General features: G+C 39.2%; 1 protein-coding gene across 1 annotated transcript in view; it reads right to left on the bottom strand.

Annotated features, from left to right (window-relative positions):
• Positions 1-22,792, bottom strand: part of dcc (DCC netrin 1 receptor) — a 239,664-nt gene that overhangs the window by 95,914 nt on the left and 120,958 nt on the right. Inside the window, exon 12 of the mRNA XM_042509652.1 lies at positions 309-450. Within this exon, the coding sequence (XP_042365586.1) occupies positions 309-450 (142 nt within the window). The remainder of the gene's footprint in view (positions 1-308; positions 451-22,792) is intronic.

Raw genomic sequence — 22,792 nt, 5'->3', positions numbered from 1 at the left:
ATGCAGAAAAACCAAATCTGACACAAGCTGACAGAAGTCCACTCTAACCCACCCACACACTCATCTCTCTCTCTCTCTCTCACACACACACACACACACACACACACACACACACACACTGAACTACAATCTGGTTAAATTTAGGCAGATTTTGAGAAACTAGGTCCTTTTTGTAGCTTGGTTCAACTAATCAGACTGAATGTCAAAACAAAGATCCCAGTTTCATCTGTTGTATTCAAAAGAAAATGAGGACAAACGTTAAAGGAAGATTGTGGTAATATTCCATTTTTTACTGTTACAAATCTCACCTGTGAACAGGTACCAGAAGTTGTTGGGTTCGATGGCCTCCTGGTCTCCCCGGCGGCCCGTCTTCCTGTATTTGATCTTGTAGGCAGAGATGAGTCCATTCTGAGCACTGCGCGGAGGCGGCTGCCACGACACCTTGATGCTCTGAACGACAAGAAAGATGGAGAAAAACAATAAGTAAACTAATCAAGCTGCCAAAAATCCTCTGCCTGAGGGCAGGGACTCAGTGTGAAACAATGGGTCCTTGGACAGAAGTGAAAGGGCCTCCTGCTACATGGCAGGGAGACTGAAAGAGACACAAAGCACAAATGTTTTGTTTGCTGTCAAGCTCGTTTGTATCTCTGTAGTTATTTGTCTTTTTTCAGTAATTTAGCTTCTCTTTTTTGACGTTTTGCCTCATTTTGTGATCATTTTGCATCTTGTCAAAGTTGTTTTGTCTCCTTGTGGTCATTGTGTGTTTTCTTGTGGTTGGTTTACATCTCACTGTAGTCTGTTTGCATCTCTTTATGTCCATCTTGCATCTCTTTGTTGTTTTGCAATCTTTTTGTAGTAGTTTTGCCTCTTTGTGGTCATTGTGTGTTTCCTTGTGGTTGGTTTGCATCTCACTGCATTTTTGTATCTGCATCTATATGGGTCAATTTTGCATCCCTTAGAAATTGTTTTGCATCTCTTTGTAGTTGTTTTGCATGCCTTTTTAGTTGTTTTGTTTTATAGGTGTATTCCATGTCTTTGGGTTATATTACATCTCATTTTGTTTCGCACCTTTTTTGGTCAATCTTGAAGTTGTTTTGCATCTCTCTGTAGTTGTGTCAGCTTGTGTATTTATTTTTCGTGTATTTGTATATATAAATCTCTTTGTGGTCATTTTGCCCCTGTAGTTTTTAAGTATGTCTTAATTGTCATTCTGTGTATCTTTGTAGTTGCTCTCTCATCTCTTTATGGTTAATTTGTGTGTCTTTGTAGTTGTGCTGCCACTCTTTGTTTTCATTGCACATGTCTTTGTGGTCATTGTGAATCTCAGTGTTGTCATTTATGTTTCTTTGTAGCTATTTTGTGTCTACAAATACAATGTCATCTTTGCAGTGATACTATGTGTTTTCATCACGGCATGGTGTGAAAAGGAACTGTAAATCTGATCAGCAATTAGCAGAGAGCTCCATCTGCTTTCTGTTGTGTTTCTATTTTTGGTCAGATGAGTCTGATGCTGAACTAGTGTGTGTGTGTGTGTGTGTGTTGTTTTTCACTTTATATGGAATCGTTTCAGTAAAACGCTGCGGTAATTTCACTATGTGTTTCTGTGAGTAGGTATACATCCCATATATTTCTATCTGTAGGTGTGTTTGTGTGTGTGTTTGTTCAAGTGTGCGTTGCATGAATTTTAATCGCTTTATTTGCATGTTAACAACCCACCTCTGACACACACACACACACACAAACACACACTCACACGCACAGCAGATGTTTGCTCGGCCCCCAGTGTGCTCTGTTCTGTGAGGCAGCTGCCATCAACCATTCTGCTGATTTATTCAGTATGACCCGCTACGTGTGTGCCTGTTTGTGTTTGTGAATGTGTATGTGGGTGTGTGTGTGTGGGTGTGTGTGTGTGTGTGTGTGTGTGTGTAAGGTGGGCCGAACATTAATGAAGATTAATGAATTAGAAAAGTAGAAAAAAGATTTGATCCACCTCTCTCCCTCTCTGTTCTATCATCTCTCTCTGCCTCTTCTTTTTTAAACCCCTCTTCCATAGACTACTACCACAACTACTGATAATAGATATTAAAAATGTAACCCTTTGAAACCTGAGCAAATTAGTGTGATATCTTTCAAAAACATTAGAGAAGACAATGCGCAACTCAAGAAGAAATGGCCCAAACATTAGCAATGCGTTGCTAAATAGTAATGGAATAGTTTTAACTTTTAAGTTATAACTGCACATTTTGTAGATTGTTAGTGACTGACAGGTTGATTTTAGGCATTGCAGCTTCAGTCAGCTGTCAATGAACTGTCATCTACCTGCTAATCAAAATGATAAAAAATTGTAAAAAAAAACCCAAAACAAAACAAAAAACAGCAATTCCTCATACATACAGTATGTAAGAGATCTGGGACTGTTTTTTTTTTTGTTTGTTTGTTAGTTTGTTTGTTTTTTAAGAAAAATGACGGGAAATAAAAAGTTTCCAATTATTATTTTTCAAATTGATCTCCTAATTGTTACATGTTTTTTTATTTTTGTGAAAAAATCTTAATTTGTAAAGAAGTTATTGCATAATCGCGGTGGAGTAAAACGTACAATATTTCCCTCTGAAGTGCAGTGGAGTAGAAGCGGAAAGTGGCATAGGATTAAGATAATCAAGTGACCACAGATTTGCACTCAAGTCCGGTATTTGAGTAAACGTACTTCATTACAGCTCAGCTCTGGTCGGCAGAGGGACGCACTGTGACTGAAATCACAGTAATTGGGATCAATAGACTGAGTACAGTAGTATCCCTTTATTCCTAACATTCAATAATCCAGTCATTACAATTCCTCTAAAACACCATCTAAATTTGAAGAAATGATATTCGTGCATTTTTAATGTTCAGCAGATATCAAACCTAATTTTCCTTGTGTTGGACAACAATTTGTGGCCTGTGAAAGCGAGATGTTTTTCTCTTAAGAGCGCTCTGGACCACTCGTAAAATTTTTGCTTCCCTCAGAGAAAAGCAAATATAAGAAAACATTGGTGAATCAGCAAGTACTAACAAAATAAAAACAAATCCTGGATAAGAGCAAAAATAAGAGAAAATTTCTTTGTATATAGTTTCTTGCATGAGGCCCATTGTGACACACTGCACAGAGGATTGTGGGTCAGAATAACCAGAAAAGCATGCTGTCTTGCATGCTACAAAATGATGCTGTTTGCTGTGGGACATCCTCGTATTTTTGGCATACTGCAGTTGAGATGTTATGTACCGGGACATACTTAATCTTTTTCTAGTAAGGATGTTAGCAGTGGTTTCAAACAGGTTTCAAATTTGTAAAAAAATCGACTTTGAAAATTTGACGATGGAAATGTTTTTAACTTGTTTATTAAGTCTCAGGGATATGAGAGAAACAGTGAATGTAAACAAGTCTTTGCATTAACCCTTTAAAACATGAGAACATTTTTGAAGAAATATTCTTGATGTCATTCAAAAAGGTGGGAAGCAGGCAATGAGCAACAGAGAAGGAAATGACCCCAATGTTAGTAAGAAATTAGTAAAACAGTACAAAGCACAAGAAAAATACCTGACAATCAATAAAGAAAAAACAACAATGAAAAACAAACAAAAGAATGAAAAAGAAAAAGAAAGGAAAAAAACAAACGAACAAGGCAAACAAGAATTGGAAAAAGTGCCTGGAAATGTATGATAATTGTGTAACTACTAAATATAAAATTATGATAATTATAAATATATCTTTTCTCTGAACTTTTTTTTTCTTTTTCATTTAAACATTTTTAACTAGCTTAAAAAAAAATCTAAATCTAAATTTCTTGCAATTTGTGAAACATGTCTTACCACGCTGCTCATTGCCTTCTTTCCCATGATTCTGGAAGAAACTTCACCAATTAGCTCGGGGTTCTAATGTTTGAATACTTGTGAAAAGTGTCTGAAAGTAGCACAAGAACATTGATGCAGCTCCAGGTTTCAAAGGGTTAAAACTCTGCAGTGTAACTACTCTGCAAGTCCTGATGTATGATGATGTCTTTGAAAATGTAAGAGCCCACTGAATTCACAAATACAATGAAACAAGAAATAAATGAATACATAAATAAAATAAATAGTTTTGTTCATGATTCATGTCCATGGCTACAGATACTGTAGTTTGTTCTGACCCAGTCCCACATACACCATCCTGCTGTCAGACGTAAATACTGTACTAGAGCACCAAATGTGTATTAATCCACTGCTGAAAATAGTCCCCAACAAATGCACCATTTCTGTTAACATTTGCTAAAAACTACAGAGCCCAGCTGCTGAGAGCTGAGAGGTACAGACAGGGTAGAGAAATCAGAACGTATATAGACACCTGCCAGCCAATCAGAAACCAGTATTTCTGTTGTCGTGCGACAGTTTTCACTAAGAGTGTTAATTAAAGTGAATTGTCATTATATACAAAACACGCACAGCTCAGAACCAGGCAGCTATTTACACATGTACAGACTGTATCACGCACATACGCACATCTGTTGTCAGTGTCATATTAACACACACACAGAGTGATGGTGTGTGTATCCCTCCATCAGCTGTGGTGCAAGTCATCCGGCCAACGAGCAGTTTAAATATTCAGCCAGTGTTACTGTGACAACGGCCACAGAGGAATTCATTAACATTTAGCTGCACCTGTTCCCTCTGCTGCTCCTCATCCTGCTAATTGATTACAGCAGAACTGATTACTGAGAGGGAGGAGGCAGAGGAGAGGCAGAGGGATGCGGGGAGAGAAAAAGAAAGGGACAAATTGAATAAATGCGTGTGTCGGCCAAATTCCTCCATACACTCTCCGTCTCTCTCTCTTGCTCTCTCTCTACTCGGGCGTCACAACGCGCTTCATTAACTAATTAGCCACTTTGACAGGACACAGTTGGATGTGAGGTCTCCATGGAAACGATATAGAAGTTAGATTCATGTTGGAACAACTCCCACAGAGACACAAAGAGGCAAACCATCCATGAAGGAGGACACCGCCACCGCTGCCACCACACACAGTCTCTACTGGCAGGAGATACTCCTCCTCAACTATAACTACAACAAGTACTACAACCTTCCTTGGATTTTTTTATGTCTGTTGGTGATAATTAAAATCACTGTCAATAAAAATATTACCATAGCAACAGAGTATCAGCCTGGCCCTAAGGCCAATATTTGTCATTTGGCTGATTATCTGTACCAGCGTTTTATTTAAATGATCCTGGATACAATTAATTAATGACAAAGTGTGTGTATAACACTCAACCAACACCAGGGAAGGCAGGGAACTTGCTGTATATGATGTTTAAAGTTTCAGTTTCGATTAAACATTTACTGAAGGTATTAAAACAAAGTTTTGTGCTAAAAATGTGTTATATTCAAAATTCTGAATTTTGACAGAACCAGGATATGTGGTCAGGTTTAGCAACAAAAGCACATGGCAAACACTGGGACATCAACAAAAGCACATGGTTAGGTTTGGAAAAAGCATCATAGTTTGGTTCTAGGTCCATACAAGAGGTGAATAGCAGGCTCCCACATTAATGTCCAGGGTTTGTTGAATCCATTCAACGCCCTAAAGGGACCTTCATGCTTCATATATTACATCATCACTGACAGCGTTTCAACCTGATGTTGACCAATGGCGTATCATGCAGATGCCACAGGTTCTGGAAGCATCATAAAATGACGACCCCCAGCGGTGTATCATGCAGCTGTGGCAGGTGCTGCATATAATAACACCGTGACCTGTTCTGTCTCACCGCATTCTCAGCGGACCCAGTCCAGTGGCATTTCATGTGGATGCACAAGGTGTTATTTGGCATCTCAGAAGCTAAAAAAAAAAAAAATAAATAAATAAACAATAAACAAACACTCTCAGCTGACACCAGAATCTTATTCCGAAAGCACTGACAAAACAGCGGTATTTGATGACTTTGGAACGGTAATCCTGAGCCTGTAATTCAAGCATAACCCTATTTTGTAATGCTGAGATGATGATGCTTGTGATTGATGGACTGATGGGGGTAAATGAGGAAGCAGTGCTGAGCGGCCTGAAAGGAGGCAGGTTGGTGTGGTGGATGAGTCACAAAAAAGACTTTTCACCAATACTTTCCTTTAGAGACAGGTGTTCAGAACAGTGTGAACTTTGAGTGAAATTTGAGGCTTTTTAAGGTACGTCCTCACCATTTTTCTTTTCCTAAACCACAGTGACTTTATTTGTCTGAACTCAAGCTCTGTAACTTTACATTAATACGTAAATTTAGGTTAAGGACATGTCCTTATTGGTAGGGGCTAATTCATAGGATATCATACAAACCGTTCTATGATGGTACATTGACTGCTGCTGCTGATACTGTTACTGCTATTACTATCCCTATTACTGCTATTACTACTTCTGCTGATGCTACTGATGTTACTGCTAATATACTCCTATTGCCATGCTACTGCTTATACTATTACTGCTAAAATATCACTTTTGCTGTTCAAGCACAAAGGCTGCCTGCAGCTACTATAGCTACTATTACCATTTTAACTTCTGTCAAAAACTAGTGCTGCTGCTGATGATTTTTTTTACTCCATAACTAATCAAACCTCTCTTTTGCCTGAAAAGAAATAGTGTACTGGATTTATTCAGTTCAAAGGGTAACGCGTTCTCTTCCATGCTTCAGATTTTTAAATCTGTCAGTGCAGAAATCAATGTGTTTGCGCTACTAGAGTTTGTCTCGAAAGTGAACCATCTCGCCGGCTGACATTGGTTGTTGAGTTTCATCTTCTTCACGGCGCTCGCTGAACTAAATGGGCTCCATGGATCAATTAGGCTGGTTTCAGATGTACTTTCTTTCCTCGCGTAAATTAGAGGTGAAGTGGCTTCAGGCTGTACTGTAACACTGAGTCATTTCTCCGCTTCTTTTCTGTCTGACTGAAGCAGAAAATAGAGTCAAATTCCCTCCTGCAGCTGCTTTGTATTCAGATGTAGTTGACACTGTAAAGCAGCGGGGCAAGTGAAGCCGTGGCCTCGTTCATTGCCTTCAAACAGGCCGAGGGCGGCCGTCTGTTTAAATTTACCCTCAGAGGACACGAGCAAAATGCAGGGAGGTCTGCAGCAAGCTGATGAAGATAAGACTGATAATAATGAGCACTGATAAAAACCGAAACGGCAGTGATAATCACAAGAAGCAGAGACGTTTAGGGAAACTTAATGAAGATAATGAACAAAGACAGTAGTGCTTTTTTAAATTAATATGAATAACTGGATATCTCATACAAATAACATTGCCATGGAAACACACTATACAAAAAAGTGGCCGACTTATATGTTTTGGAAAGGAACAGGCATATAATTGATACAAAAAAGCGAAATATTAATGACTCAGAATCTTAACCCTTTGAAACCTGGATTGACATCAGTTTTCTTGTACTGCGTTCAGATGCCTTTCACAAGCATTTAGACCTTTGAATCATGAGAAAACTGGTTAAAATCTTTTTAAAAACATAGGAATGAAGGCACTTACTTTGGTACCAATTTTGGAGGGTCATTTTACTCTTTTTTTTCTTTGTTAATATCCAGTAATTTTCTTGTAACTTTAACTAATTTTGGGGTCATTTCTTTGCCTTATTTAAATTTTTTTTTAAAAAGAAATCAATTTTCTCAGGTGTCAAAGGGTTACACTGCATTCATTCTTAAGTGTCAAAGTTCTGTTACACTGCATTATTCCAACATACCCTCATAGAACGGTGTGATATCCTACAAACTGGCTCTCCACGACAGCGTTACGTCCTTTAAGTTAGGTTTAGGAAAAGAAAAATGGCTGAGTGTCTTTAGATTTAGGCAAGTAAAGTTACTGTGGTTAGGTTTAGGAAAACAAACACGGGATCGTCCAAATTTTTGTGACCCATCCGCCACCCCAACCTGCCTCCTTACAAGGCTGTTTGGGACCGCTTCTTTCTTTACTCCTGTTCATTGGTTACATGATCGCAACCTTTCAAAACACGCAATATGTACAAATTAGGGTGCATTACTTTTCATCGAAAAAAATCAAGAAAGTTTGTGAGAACAGCCATGTTATTCAGATGTGGAAGTAAATCAGATGTAACAGAAGCGAAAATTCAAAGTTGAACAAAGACGAAGAAATTGAAAGTAAAACTTTCTGAGGTTATTGCCTTAAAGTTTTGAGCTCTCTTGCCTTTTGTCATTTTTACAGTGCATCTGCTTCATACAGTCAGAGCAATATAGACTTTTAGGAGCCAGCTGTGCGAGACCCAACAAGTTCTACAGGCCATAACTGTAAAGGACACTGCTGGGGTATGAACTACTCTCTGGAGACAAATGGTGCTTTGCGATTTAGACCTTAGATTCAAGCAAAAATAGAATATGTTTTTTGCATGGTTCTCAATCAAACATTATTGGTGCTGCTTTGACCCACAGTGTAATACAGGTGCATTAATTTTTGGATTAAGTCGTATGTAAAGAGTGCATGAGACAAAACTAACGTGTTTGAACTATTCCAAGAGCACTAGATCTTGACTTTAAACGTTGGCCTTCCTTCAAAGTCTCCAGCTTGTTCTCCTGCTCTGTGTACAGGAGCACGGGTGCAGGACAGATGCCAGCGCTGGTGCAACTTATTCACAACTGCAGTCAGTATTATTGTATTTCCAGCTGACTGTCTGTACTGCTGAGCAGTTTGTCCGATCGATAGATGAAAAAAAAACGCTTTGAAGAAAAACAAAACTTTAAACTGAATTGGGAATTAATTCAGTGGGTTTCTCTCCTGCTTCTGTATGCCGAGCTGCAGTGTGAGAGCTGCATACAGAGCACCTCATCCACCCCGTGACCTCCACACACACACACACACACACACACACACACACACACACACACACACACACAAACAGGGCCAGGTGAGTAAACACTCCCTGAATTCAATCTGTGATTGTTTGTTCATGTCCTTTGGGTGAGAGCTGCAATCACATCGACTCAGTGCGGGCATCTGTGTGTGTGTGTGTGTGTGTGTGTGTGTGTGTGTGTGCGTGTGTTAATGTCCTCTGGGTAAAGGGAGCAATCACATGGAGGGCAGACTGTCTCTATTTGCTCTGCAATACAACATGCAACACCATGCTGCAGCATGCTGCGTGCCTGTGTGTGTATGTGTGTGTGTGCAGCTGGTAGGCTTTAGGTCAGTATGAATGGAGGTGTGTTTGAGCAGTTGGTTCTATGAGTATACAGAATATTTTTGAAAATGTTCAGAGTTTTTCAGAGACGGTTGCTGAGTTTGCAAAGTCACGTTAATGTCACATGACGACATGAGGTTTCATACATATAGCTTTAGCTTGAGCCTTGTATGTGAGTTGTAGTATCTAAGCAAATGTGATGCATGTGCTAGATAAAGTAGCATCGGCACAGTCAATACCTGAAGCTCGCATACATGGAGCCTGGGTCTGTTGAAGGTGGCATTGCTGTTTGAGCTGTGATAGCCAGCCTAGCTAGCTTAGCTAACTAAGCTTAGCCTTGTATCTGTGATAGCCATGTGTTAGCTTAGCTTAGCTTTGTATCTGTGATAGCCAAGTAGTAGCATAGCCTTGCATCTGTGATTGCCATGTGGTACTGTCACTAACTGAAGCTTGCTCAAACTCAAACTGTAAAGCAAGTATGTGTAAGTATATGATGTGCTAGGGAAGGTAGCATCAGCATAGTCACTACTGGGAGCTTGCATGAACGGAGCCTGGGTCTTTTGAAGGTGGCGTTGCTGTTTGAGCTGTGATAGCCATGTGATAACGAGCCTAGCTAGCTTGGCTAGCCCAGCTTAGCCTTGCGTTTGTGATAGCCATGTGTTAGCTGAGCTTAGCCTTGTATCTGTGATAGCTATGTAGTAGTTTAGCTTAGCCTTGTATCTGTGATAGCCACATGGTACTGTCACTACCTGCAGCTCGCATAAATGGAGCCTGGGTCTGTTGAAGGTAGCAGTTTGTTTTGGGCTGTGATAGACATGTGGTGGCAGCTAGCTTAGCTAGCTTAGCTTAGCCTTGTACCTGTGATCGCCATGTGTAAGCTTAAGCTTAGCCTTGTATCTGTGATAGCCATGTAGCAGCTTAGTTAAGCTTGTATCTGGTAGTATCAGCATTGTCACTACCTGGAGCTTGCATAAACAGAGCCTGGGTCTGCAAAATGTGGCAATGTTGTTTAGGTTGTGATAAGTCATGTGAGGGGTAAAGTGAGATGTATATAGCAGTTGCTAGGGAATGTAGCATTGGCACTGTCACTACCTGGAGCTTGCATAAACGGAGCCTGGGTCTGTTGAAGGTGGCAGGACTGTTTGGACTACGTAGGAGCAGTGAGAGCTGGCACTAGAGGAGTGGCTCTGGGATGCCAGAGTTCACTGCCTAGCCTCCTGGAGGTGTTGTGGGACCAATTAGGTGAAACACTGATGAAAGGAGGTTCCCACCTGATGACCCCAAAATCGCATCGTCTTCACTGCTCTCTGGCCTTTATATTGAAGCCATAATAGCTGATTAGTGACCCAGGTTCTTCAGTGGGTGCTTATCCTTTCCTGGAGCACAAGTTTCTTGTGTTTAGTTGAACTCCCCATCCGTGTGATGGGGAGGAGGAGGGGGTGGCAGAGCTTTCAGCCTGATCCGACGGGGGTGGTTTTTAGTCCGTTCAGACCTTCCACCCTGGCTCTGCCTCCTCTTTCTTTCTTTTCTATAACTGCTCTCTGGCCTTTATATGTAAGTCATAATTGCTGATTAGTGACCCTAGGTTCTTCATTGAGTGCTTATCCTTTTCTGGAGCATAAGTTTCTTGTGTTTTAGTTTAATTATATAATTTAGGCCCCGGCTATACATATACAGATGTTTTACTGTATATTGTGACACTATAGCAGATTTTTGAAACACCATTTGAGGTGCAGTTTGGTCTTGTGGGATTTTTATGTTGTTGTTTTTTTTGTCTTTGAAAATGCAAATTCTGTTTTTTTTCCGTTGTGTTTAAGAAAAAAGATTAACAAATAAATTCTCACTTTACTTTTTCTTTACTGTTGTTACTTATAGAAAAAGTAAAGTGAGAATTTATTTGTTAATCTTTTTTCTTAAACACAACGGAAAAAAAACAGAATTTGCATTTTCAAAGACAAAAAAAATATTATTATTTTAGCTTTGGTCTGCCTTGTCTTCACACTGAATTATTCTAAACTGTAAATAATAAGTTAAAGTTAAAGATGATAAAGATTTTATTATTAGTAAACCTGTTTTTTTATTTTAATCTTACTATTACTATTACTACTATTACTCTATTAAAATCTTGCAAACGTGTCTATTTAAAGTTTGTAGAGCCAAGAGGACTTCTTAAAATGCCTGATTTTGTCCAAAACCAGAAGACGTTTACTTAAAAATTATACAGATAAAGGAAAGAAGCAAATCTTCATATCTAAGAGATTTGAACCAATAATTTTTTAAAATATTTTTAATCATGAATTGATTTCATGTTGACAAATCTATTAATAAACTAACCATTTCAGCCATATACAGAACGTTCTTCTGTCTTAAATGTTTTTCTTTCTGATCTATCAGGGAAATCCCTCCATACATACTGATGTGCACAGATGTTTCCATGGTGACCAAATGATCCTGCATAAATATATAGATCACTCAAGGGTGTAATTTCCACTGGGAATCTGGGGACATGCCTGCCTCTCTGAATCCTGTAAATGCCATTTCTAATAGGTGCATAAATAATAAAACAATCCTCATGAATTTCAATTTTTTTCTGTTGGACGACCATTTTTTATGCACATTTTAAAGCAGGATAATTGTTTTATCATGGGGTGTTATTTGCAATTTATATACATGCAGCAAATAGCTCTTTATTCGTTTGGTTTAAAACCTCAGAGACAATGAGCATCATGGGAGACATAGTTTTTGAATGCCGACAAAACAATCATTCTATACTGACGGAAAACCTCAGGGACATTCCAAAATCTTGAGTAAACTAGAATGACCACCATGCGGTTGTATGTCTCTGTGCACCAGTCAAGTTACACTTACAGTATACATCCACGTTTGTGAAAACACGGACGCTTCACACACATCTTCCGCCTGACAGCACAGAACAACAAGCAGAGTTTCAAGGTGGACACCGGAAAGTAGTGTAACCATTTCCTTATCTGACTAAATGCCTCCCCTTCTGTTCTGACAAATATAATGTTACAATGACCTTTGACCACCAGATTCTAATCAGTTCATTCTTGAGTCCAGGTGGACGTTTGACCACAGTGATCTTGACATTTGACCAAAATCTAGTCACTTCATCCAAATTTGAAAAAAAAAAAGACCTTTAAGTGTTCACAAGAATCAAACACACAAAAATACAGTGACCTTGACCTTTTACCATCTAGACCTAATAAGCTCATCCTTGAGTCCAAATAGACATTTGCCAGATTTGAAGAAATTCCCTCAAGGTGTTCATAACATAAAACCTTTACAAGAATGAGACAGATGTATGGCCTCCAAAATTTAAACAGTTTATCTTTGAGACAAAGTGAATTTTTGTGCCAAATTTGAAGAAATTCACCCAAGTCATTCTTGAGATATCATGTTCACGCGAATGGGACATACGGGCAGATGGATAGACAACCCGAAAGATAAACATAATTCTTCCGGCATTAAGCAGCATAAAAAAAAGAAGTGCTCTGGGATCAAACCTGTGCCTTCCTGGTCACAGGCTCCTCCCTGACGATCTGCTTCCTGCTCTGTCTCATTAGGAGCTGTGCTGCTGATGAGGTGGGCGGAGCTCCAGGTGAAGTTGGAGTGATGTTTGATTGAGGGGAGAGGACGGTTTGAGGGGGAAACAGAGATGATGAATGACAACAAAGTGATGATTATGTTCCTGTTTTTGTTTCTGAGGGTGTAATCATCCCGTTACCACAACAACTCCAGGCAAAGACTTGGAGCAGGGGATTCTGGGCTGATTAACGGTAATTATCTGCTGTTCAGTGACATCATCACAGGTGCATGACAGAGAGAGACGGAGGCAGAGAAAGAACAGCTGGTATTTTGAGCTGGAACAATAACGTGATGAACAGATGAACGGGTGATTTCACAGAATGTACAGATCTGAGGTGACTACCTGACTCACTGGATGCATGAAAGAATGCAGTGTATTTACACACACACACACACACACACACACACACACACACACACACACACGCACACACACACACACACATACAGTAAAAAGCTTGTGTGTGTGTGTGTCAAAGTTCAAACTAGCTAAGACTTTGAAAATGGAAACTTTCCTCTCATCTCGTCTCTGACACAGTAAAGGTCACGTTCAGCAGCTTGTATCAGACACTTCTCCCAAAATAGGAGCCAAGCTGCAGCCAGTTAAAAAATGTGTTAGATCACAGAAGTCAAAATAGAATTCGATTAAATTAGAGTAATAGAACACCAGAAGACGTTCTGTCCTGTCATTACACTCCACCGGAATGACCAGGAATGACTTTTGGGACTGGAGACAGATCCTTTTACTAACTGAATCCATTTTAAATAGTAAAAAATGTCTTTAGTGTCTCAGTATAAAGTACAATTTTGATATATTTCATGGCTGAAGGATGAACTGTTGTTGCCAAATTAGAGACTTGCTGTAAGAAATAGTGTACTGCTAAACTGTGTACTTTGATTTCAAATATTTTCACTTTAGCATATTCATGATATTCTCTCACATATATTTAACATATATTTACAAAGTAAGTTGTACAAAGTATGTTTTCACAGCTATATATTTTAACTCTCATGTAATTTTAACATTCTCACATATTTTTGAGACTTGACTCTTGGTTACATTTGTTTTTACCATCTCATTTTTTTTTTTGGTATACTTGACCTTTCAAAACTGTATGCTAACTTTGTTAACTTTTTTTGCACATATCACTGGAGCAACTCTCGTTTTGTAGCATGGGCCACAAAATCGTAGCAGAAGTCTAAAAGTATCAAGTAAGTCCAATGTAGTTTGAGACAATTTAAATTCTGTGTCTGGGGGGAGTTTCGAAAGTCACTTTCTATGGCCTTTCAGATGAATATGGTACTGAAAAAATGCAGACATTTTCTGTTTCAGTATCTGCTGCATTGTTGTAAACAAATCTTTCGCTTGCATCTAGTTGTCATCTCACCATAGCATGACAGTCCACAATTCCCAAACACAAGAGTGATGTATCATCAATTCAGCTCACACACAGACAAGCACAAAAACTTTCATCCTCAGCAAACAAGCAGCTCTGTCTCACACACAAAACGAAAAGCTGCATCACGAGTGCTACTGTGGTCATTTTATGTTTTATGTATTGCAGAAACTGTTTAACAACAAATGTTGCACTGGTCAGCCCCACTCATGCTGTAGTATGCATGATAGGCAGTGTAACTTTGTAATCATACACCATAGAAGAACACCACACACCTGCACATGAAGGTGCTGGAGGAGGGTGAATAAATTAAGTAGACTCAGCAGCACAAACACAGCTCAGTAGTCCACCATAAATATTATTGTTGCCCTTCTACTTGCTAATGGCTATTTTTCTGAAACGTAAGGCGCATGCACAAAGTGCAGCTGTGACATCACCATTCTCACGGCATCTGCGCATTTCCAGTTTGACTGAGAGGGATGGCATTTTCAAAAAATTACACTCTGGAACGCAGTTTCAAAAGTTTGCATTTTCAGGCCCCCAAAACCATTGTTGTCATGTGAACAAAAAGCCATTTGTGCTCTCCAGTACTAGAGGTTGAAAAACATTTTATCTGTTTAGGTCGGCAAAATGTATCACTTCAATTGAAGCAGTTAAACAGCTGGGGGCTGATATCATTAATGTCCAAACCTTGACTTAGGCACCCTCTAAGTTACTCCATACCGTGACTAGAATCTTGGGGAAACATATGGAGAGCTGTGGTAACAGGACTACCAGTTGCTGTGAAACCCATGACAGAGACACAGCTAACGGCTGCTACATGTTTCCCCTTCATCTAATGTGTGATAACCAAAGCACTGACCGTGCAGAAGCTGCCAATGAACATTAATGAAAACTGAGACTTGTTCACAGGATGTAGACTGTGGGTAGGAATCCTGCCGTTGGCTGCCTTATGGCAGATAATAACACATTTTCTGCATGATGCAGTTTTTAACATCCCCTTCACTACATGAAACAAGACTAGCACAGTCAGACGTACGTCAACACTTCCTTTTAGCGCTGTGCATGAAACAACCACAACAACAACTTCCAAGCTTCCAAAATAAAAACTAACATGTCTTTTAATGTTTGCGGTATTTTCTCTTGCAGGGATTTAGCCATCTTGATGCCAGCGCTCGGCTCTCCACCAAAACAAGTCCCCCCTGGACTTTGCACGTGCACCGTCGCTGCATCCAGGGTGTAGCGCAGTCCAAGAAATACAAACCAAAGCTGTTTTCTTCCCTTACTGTGGGATAATGAATGGTTCAGACAGAGTTTTCTTCAATGCTGGTTCAACTGAAGACATGCTTAACCCCCACCCTAATCTCCAACTAACAAAAAGTAACATCTAAAGCCCGGTACACACTGAGCGACTTTGGGCTGTCCCAGATGAAAGATGACCATTGTGACAGAAATGTGGCGATATCTTTGGTCATGGCTCTAAAACGGTGGTCCTTCGTCGCACAGTGAGAGAGGTTCAAGGATGGCTGTTGTCACGATCTTGCAATCAAAAACATCCTGGGATAAAATTTTGACAATAAAGGAGAAAATTTGGGATGACCATCTCACGGTGCGACTGCTGTTACGACCTACAACTACTAACCAACCAACAGAACACAGTATGAAATGACGCTCTGACCTTTTCTCCAGCCACGCCTGCATTCACCTTCTCCTCCTCCTCTTCAGAATTTTTCTGACACACATAAATGCCACTATAGTGAGGGCTCGATTTGTTTACAGTGGTGTAGATAGATGATGCACGCCGAGGATGTTTTGCTCTTGCGTATTTATGTTGATGGACCTATATGTCGTAGCCTGTGATTCAGCAGGTGATGTCATCGCACAGTCTGCATACATCAAACTTGATGTCGTACCCAAGTTCATTAGATCCACATCAGAGGCTGTAGCTGTAAACTTATAAGACTGCAAAAACCTCACAGTCTGCAGGAGGCTTAATGGAAATCATTGCTGACTTAAGCAAGCAGGTCTAACCTCGACTTTCAGAGTGGACATCAAGATGAGTCCAGAATGCTATAAAGGGACAGACAGCCTAAATCTCTAACTGTACATAATCACCGCTGTGTCTCCAGTCACACCATAGAAGTTGACAGAGCATCTCCTACCAACACTGGCCGTCACGTCTATCAATTTTACAATGGGAAAAGCCCACCCAAAGACTTTGACATGGTGTCCAAAATTATGCCCAAAAACTGTTTGAAAAGCTAGAAAAAAATATGCACATCAGCTGCCCTGCTATGGGGAAGCATTTCTGTACAATGACTGGAGTAAGGCTCATGCAGTGAACAAAGAAACTACATATTCTTTTGTTTATGAGACTCTGTATGGAAAATTCAACCTGGATTTCTGTCAGTCTCAAATATTAAGGAGGCAGTCAACACACTGGAGTCTTTGTGTTGATGTTTTGATCTTTTACTGACTGCTAATGAAACCGCAGAGAGAACCAGGTCAAAGAATGTCCTCCTGCCTCCATTTGTCTTGACTAGACCTCAACACAGTATTTCAGAATCCTTCAAAATCATCTGAACTATTGTAGTTCTTGCTGACAGGGAAAATAAGTGTACATGTTTGGGAAATCATTCCATTCTCATTCTGAACTTGTCAAATACTGACGCTTGGTCAGTGATTTTTAGCATCAGACACCAATGCCAAACCTTTTGCGGTGTGATGATCCGCTGCTGGTATTTATGTTACACTACTGGATAGCATGAGTTTGAAATGCTGTGGGTAATGACGGAATTTTAAGTGCTGGAGAGTTCATATAGGGTGGATGGGTTAAGTGTTGGAGGGGTAAAAAAACAAAACAAAAAACAGACATTCACCCAGGAGCCTGCTGTTTGCTTCCTATATTTTAAGCCAAACCACGATGATTTTTTTCTCAACTTATTTGTTTTTGTTGCCTAAAACTAACCAAGTTCTTGTTGCCTAAATGTAAACTACTGTTTTTGTTGCCTCAACCTAACCACGTTTCTGTTGCTTCACCTAACCACCCACGTTTGCTGCCTCAACCTAACTACATGTTTTTGTTGCATAAACCTAACCACCAACTTTTTGTTGCATAAACCTAACCAGATGTTTTTGTTGCTGAAACCTAACCATGTGTTTTTTTGGATAAACATAACCACATACTTTTTTTGCATCAACCGAAACACCCATTTTTGTTACATAGACTTATCAGTGTGCTTTTGTTACCTAAACCTAACCACATGGTTTTGTTGCCAAAGCCTAACCATCTTGCTGTTGCCTAAATCTAACCACCTGCTTTTAATGAAAAAAAATCTAAGCATGGACTTTTGTTGCCCACACCTAAACACATGCAAAAGGTTGCAAGAGGACATAAATGTAAACACAAGGTGATTTACCAAAGTTTTACATCTATTTTGAAAGACTTCAAGACAGACTTCAATCAACTGACAAGCAGCAAATGTATATTTTGATGAAAGGCACTGACCAAATGGTGATATTTGATGAGTTAGAATGAGAATTTGTTGAGGAAATCCATGAATATGACAGGGAAAATGTGTCTACAGTAGTATATGAGAGAGTGTAAATATGTCTGTGTGGAAAGAGGATGAATTAGGGCTTACACAGCCTCTCATAGACAGTTATTAAGTGAGAGTTTCCATAATGGGCTCTGTCAAACCCTTTTTAATATCCTCAGAAATCAAATGAACACTTCACACTGAGCTCAGCCGGGCCATTCACCGCTGGTTCTTTTAATTAATGTTTAAATGAGTCTCCAGGTTCTCCAGAGTAACGATCTGACTCTTGCAGAGACTCACCGGGAGGTTTAATCGCCCCGACAGGAACCTTTCCAAAAGCTATTCTCAGAGCAGAAGAGGAGTTAAATGTTTGCTACGTGCTGAATGTTCCCAGCATCCTCTCTTGATCCCGACCGTGATCCTGACTCTGACTGCCACAGAGACAGCAACCCTAGCTGGACTCTTGGAGAATTCAGACTGACATACTGTAAACTCTGACTGTGTGTCTTTAACCGAGTATTTCAGCAACACACACACACACACACACACACACACACACACACACACACAGGCAGTAATGCTTCACTGACTGGAGGAAAGTTGAGGAAAAGTCAGATTTGTCTGAAAGTTGGTTTGACAGCAGAAACTTGACGGGAGCAGAAAGATTCACATTTTTTTCCTTCAGCAACAAGCTGCAGAGAAACTGACTGAGACTGGACCCACCCACACACACGAACACACACACATACACACACAACTTGACTCTTTGTGTGTAACAATTCAGCAGCTAGACAGATGCAGCAGGAGTTCAGCACAGTTGAGAGTTCACATACATTTTTTATTGATTTCTCCATTAAATAAACCATAACTAATTCTTTCATATATTTGACTTTATCAGGCAGTTTCACTCTGCTGCTATGAGTACATATCTCTACTGTCTTTAAGCTATTTACTAGCAGGGTTGAGGAGTAAAGCAATAAGTAATGGTATTAAAAAACAAAATGTGCGTAACTGTATGCATTATAGCTTCAGTTTAAATTGGTGGCATTGTGAATACAGTTACTGAATTTAAAGTGGATTACTTGAAGGGATTACTTTATTTGTTTTATCTGCTCTAACACTGGGTGGGTCTCCATTCCAGATTTTCACAGAACTTAAGTGATATTTTTTCGAAATGCCAATAAAACAATTGCAAGATGACTACGTTCCCACTGAGTGATGTTGTGTGACTTCTCCTCTGAAGCATGGTGATGGAATGTCAAAAAATTAGCAGCTTTATCTCACCAGCAACTTGCTGAGAAACATCCCAGAAATTGTGTGAAATCGGTAGATATAGAAAAAAATATTTTAGAAAAGCTAGTAGAAAATATCTAGGGGAGAAGGAAAAAAATCCAGAGAAAAAATAAACTATTTATAGCTAATTATCATAATTCCATATTCAACATTATTAAATTTCTTTTTTTTTTTTACATTTTAAACATCTTTTCCAGGTCATGTTCTTTTTTTATTTTTATTTAAAGAAAGGAACCAAGGCAATTTGGATCAGGTTTCAAAGGGTTGACTAACTAACCCCAAAATTTGGAAAGAAAAAATAGTGAAAAGTACAAGAAAATTAACTGATAATTAAAAAAGAAATTGATAAATACTCATAAATATTGTATTTTTTCTTAAGCATTTTTGCCCATGTTATTTCCACTAGCTTTTATAAAATAATTGTCTAAATCCACTAATTTCTTGCAATGTGTGGAACATTTCTTACCAAGTTACTTATTGCCTTTTTTTCATGTTTTTGAAAGATGTTTTGAAAAAATGCACCAATTTGCTCAGAATTCAAAGGTTTAAATACTTGTGAATGCAACACAAGAAAAGTGATGTCGCCTCAGGTTTCAGAGGGTTAATGCACCACAGCTGTTTAATGCTTCTTTGAAATCAAATGCTTAGTGTTGGACAGAAACTTTTTTAACTTTGCTCTTTCAAGTTCCAAAATGCAAATGTTAATTTTTCTTGGTGTTTGTAATGGTGGTTTGGTAACTGTTATTTCCATGATGCTGTGTACTTTGAACCATTAGTGAGGTGGCTGTTACAGTTCTGGTCCACTGTGTTAAAACTGAATCTTGCCCGATAAATAAATTAAATTACGGCCTTGCAGTTGTATACTTGTGTTATAGTTGTCATGTTTTACTTACAGTTTACATCCACATCTGTGAAAACAAGAATGCTCAGCACAGACCTTCCCCCTCAGCACAGAGGACCCCTACAATCAGCAAAGTTTCAAGCTGACACCCAAGATTAGTGTCATATATTCAGTTTGTGACCAAATGTCTCCCCTTCTGTTCCTGAGATATAACGTTGAATAACAGCCAGAAAAGTGTTTTTGTGTGACATTATAATCTTTGACCTTTTGGATATAAAATCATCAGTTCATCACTTCATCAATATTTCTTATTAGACATTTGTCAGACAAATATTATATTATTATATTATGAGTTATGGCCAAAGAAAAACAATTGTTTTGTGAGGTCAAAGTGACCTTTTTTGACCTTTGACCACCAAGTTCTAATGAGCTCACTCAAAATGGATGTTTGTGCCAAATTTAAGAAAACCAAGAGGTCTTGAGATATTGTGCTTCCAAAATTTACACAGATGCAACGTTTGTGCCAAATTTCGGGGGGGGGGGGGGGGGTCCCTCAAGATAGATCTTCTTGAGATATCGCATTCACAAGAATGAGACAGACGAGGTCACAGTGATCTTGACCTTTGACCTGTGACGACCAAAATCCAATCAGTTAATAACTGAGTCCAAGTAGATGTTTGTGCCAAATTTGAAAATTGAAGAAGATTGATGAAGATTCCCTCAAGATGTTCATGAGATATCCCATTCCCAAGAATGGGACAGACAGATGGAAACCCAAAAACATAACTGCCCAGGCAGAGGCATAAACAAACAAAAAAATTAATTTATTAAGTCACACCGCAGTCACCCCTCTAATCTGATAAAGTATTGTAAAACACCTAGGATAAAAGCATCAGTTAAATACATGTGAAATTTTTCTTTGTCTGTGATGAAATGGTGTTTTCCTCCCATCCTCATCCAAAAGGAGGCCAGAGGCCAGAGGTCAGAGGTCAGGGTGCAGAGCTGGCTGGGCAGGGATTTAAACATTACAACCACCTGCTGCTTTAATATGTTTGGTATTCAGCTTTAATTTGCTTGAAATTTTTTAGAAAAAAATCTCACTGGTTCCATCAGTAAGGACACACACACCTTTTCAGGAGTAAAACCTCAAGACGGAACAATGACATAAGTTCATAGCATTAACCAATATTTTAAAAATGTTTGGTTAAGGATATTTCTCCTCTCTAAAACTGTATAATGAGACTTTAAACTGGCAGGCGGCTCTGACATCATCAATCGATCAGCCCTGACCTGGGAGCCGATCAGCAGAGAAATATCAATCACATGCAGGAAAATAAGCGGACAGAAACTAAATGAGGTCAGCCCTCCACAGACAGTCAGAACCTCCTCTTCATGGACATAAATTATGAGCCGTTAACATCTACTCTGGAAACATTCATCATTTTGTCCGCTGCTGCTTTCCAGTGGGATAAGAAAAAGGAAAAAGAATAAAAATTCAACACTTCTAAAAGTTTTTGCAGAGCCGGCTGCTGGAGTGAGGGCAAACGCTCCGGGTGGCAGAAAAACAATAATGTGTAAACTGTGAAGGCCAAAGAGCTCTTGCTGATGTCAAGATTAGTGTAAGCAATTTTCATGGTTTCTTAGTAGAAGAACGCATTTAAAACTCTCTGCAAAATAAAGTACGATAGGCTGATACCATTTGATAAGAGAAAGTCTCTGTGTTCGTCTCTCAACTGAATCTCTTTGGTTTGCAGTTCACTTTTTCTCTTCCGCTCCTGTTCATATAGATATCAGCTTTTCTGTAGGCTTTATTTGCTAACCTCATTCAACTTTTCTGTAGCTGTGTAGGCAGTTTTATTTTGACATAATTTTGCATCAAAATTCCATAATGACCATTGAAAAGATTGTAATTCATGACAACTGAGGCCACATCTAGATGAGAACAGCTACTATAAATGGGAAAGTCTTTCCTTTGCATTTTAAAATAAATCTGTTCAGATGATAACATTGTGAGTCAATCCTCATGTACACAGATCAGCAAAAAAAAAAAAAAAAAACAAAAACGCTGTAGTATGCATGCTAGACCAGTAGTTGGCAGTGTAACTTTGTAATGACACAACATAGAACACTGCGCGCATGCTCAAAGTGTGGCTGTGGATCTGCGCATTGCCAGTTTACACTGCAACAGAAGGGTTGGTGTTTTCAGAACATTACACTCTGGAGACCTTATACGTGGGAGCTCCTGTTGCATCATGAGGGAGCCAGTTCCTGCTGACAAGCACATAGCCATAGCATCATGTGACCTAGAAAAGCCAAAAAAGTATTTGCTTGCAGTTTTGTGAAATATGGCTTTTTCAAATCACCTGAAATACCACCTCGTGAGCGTAAAAACTTTTTTCCAATAAATGAGTTTTTTCAAAATTGACATGTTTGCATTAAGTGTATTTTATATTTGCAACTTCAATTTGCGCAATTCTAGGGCTAATGGAAAACCGCCTAGTGAATTATTAAATTCTCCCTTCTTTTTGGCCTCCAGAAAACTGTACCACAGCTTTGAGTTACTGCTGAATGGAGCTGCTTTACGTTGACAGTTTCTCATCGGCGAACCAGCCAGACTATTTGTCACAAAGTTGGCAGAACTTTGGCCAAAGTACTAAAAATAAGTTTACACAAGAAGATATGGACATATTTGGTGGGAACTGGGCGGTTGATAAGGCGACAGGATGTGCTACAGTTTGAGTGAACTGGCGCAGCTCAAACACATCATCATGATTAACAACTTCTTTTACCTCCAAGCTGTCTTGTTCACAACAACTTGCTCACAACTCAGGGTGCTCACAGTGGAAAACACTATAAAGATGTCTGATATATACCTATAATCACTCAGCTGTTTGTAGAAAGTATATCTGCACCCATCAGCTGCAGGATCA

Source organism: Plectropomus leopardus, chromosome 20 (assembly GCF_008729295.1).
Source record: "Plectropomus leopardus isolate mb chromosome 20, YSFRI_Pleo_2.0, whole genome shotgun sequence".
Lineage (NCBI taxonomy): Eukaryota > Metazoa > Chordata > Actinopteri > Perciformes > Serranidae > Plectropomus > Plectropomus leopardus.
This window is presented reverse-complemented; position numbering and strand designations above follow the sequence as displayed.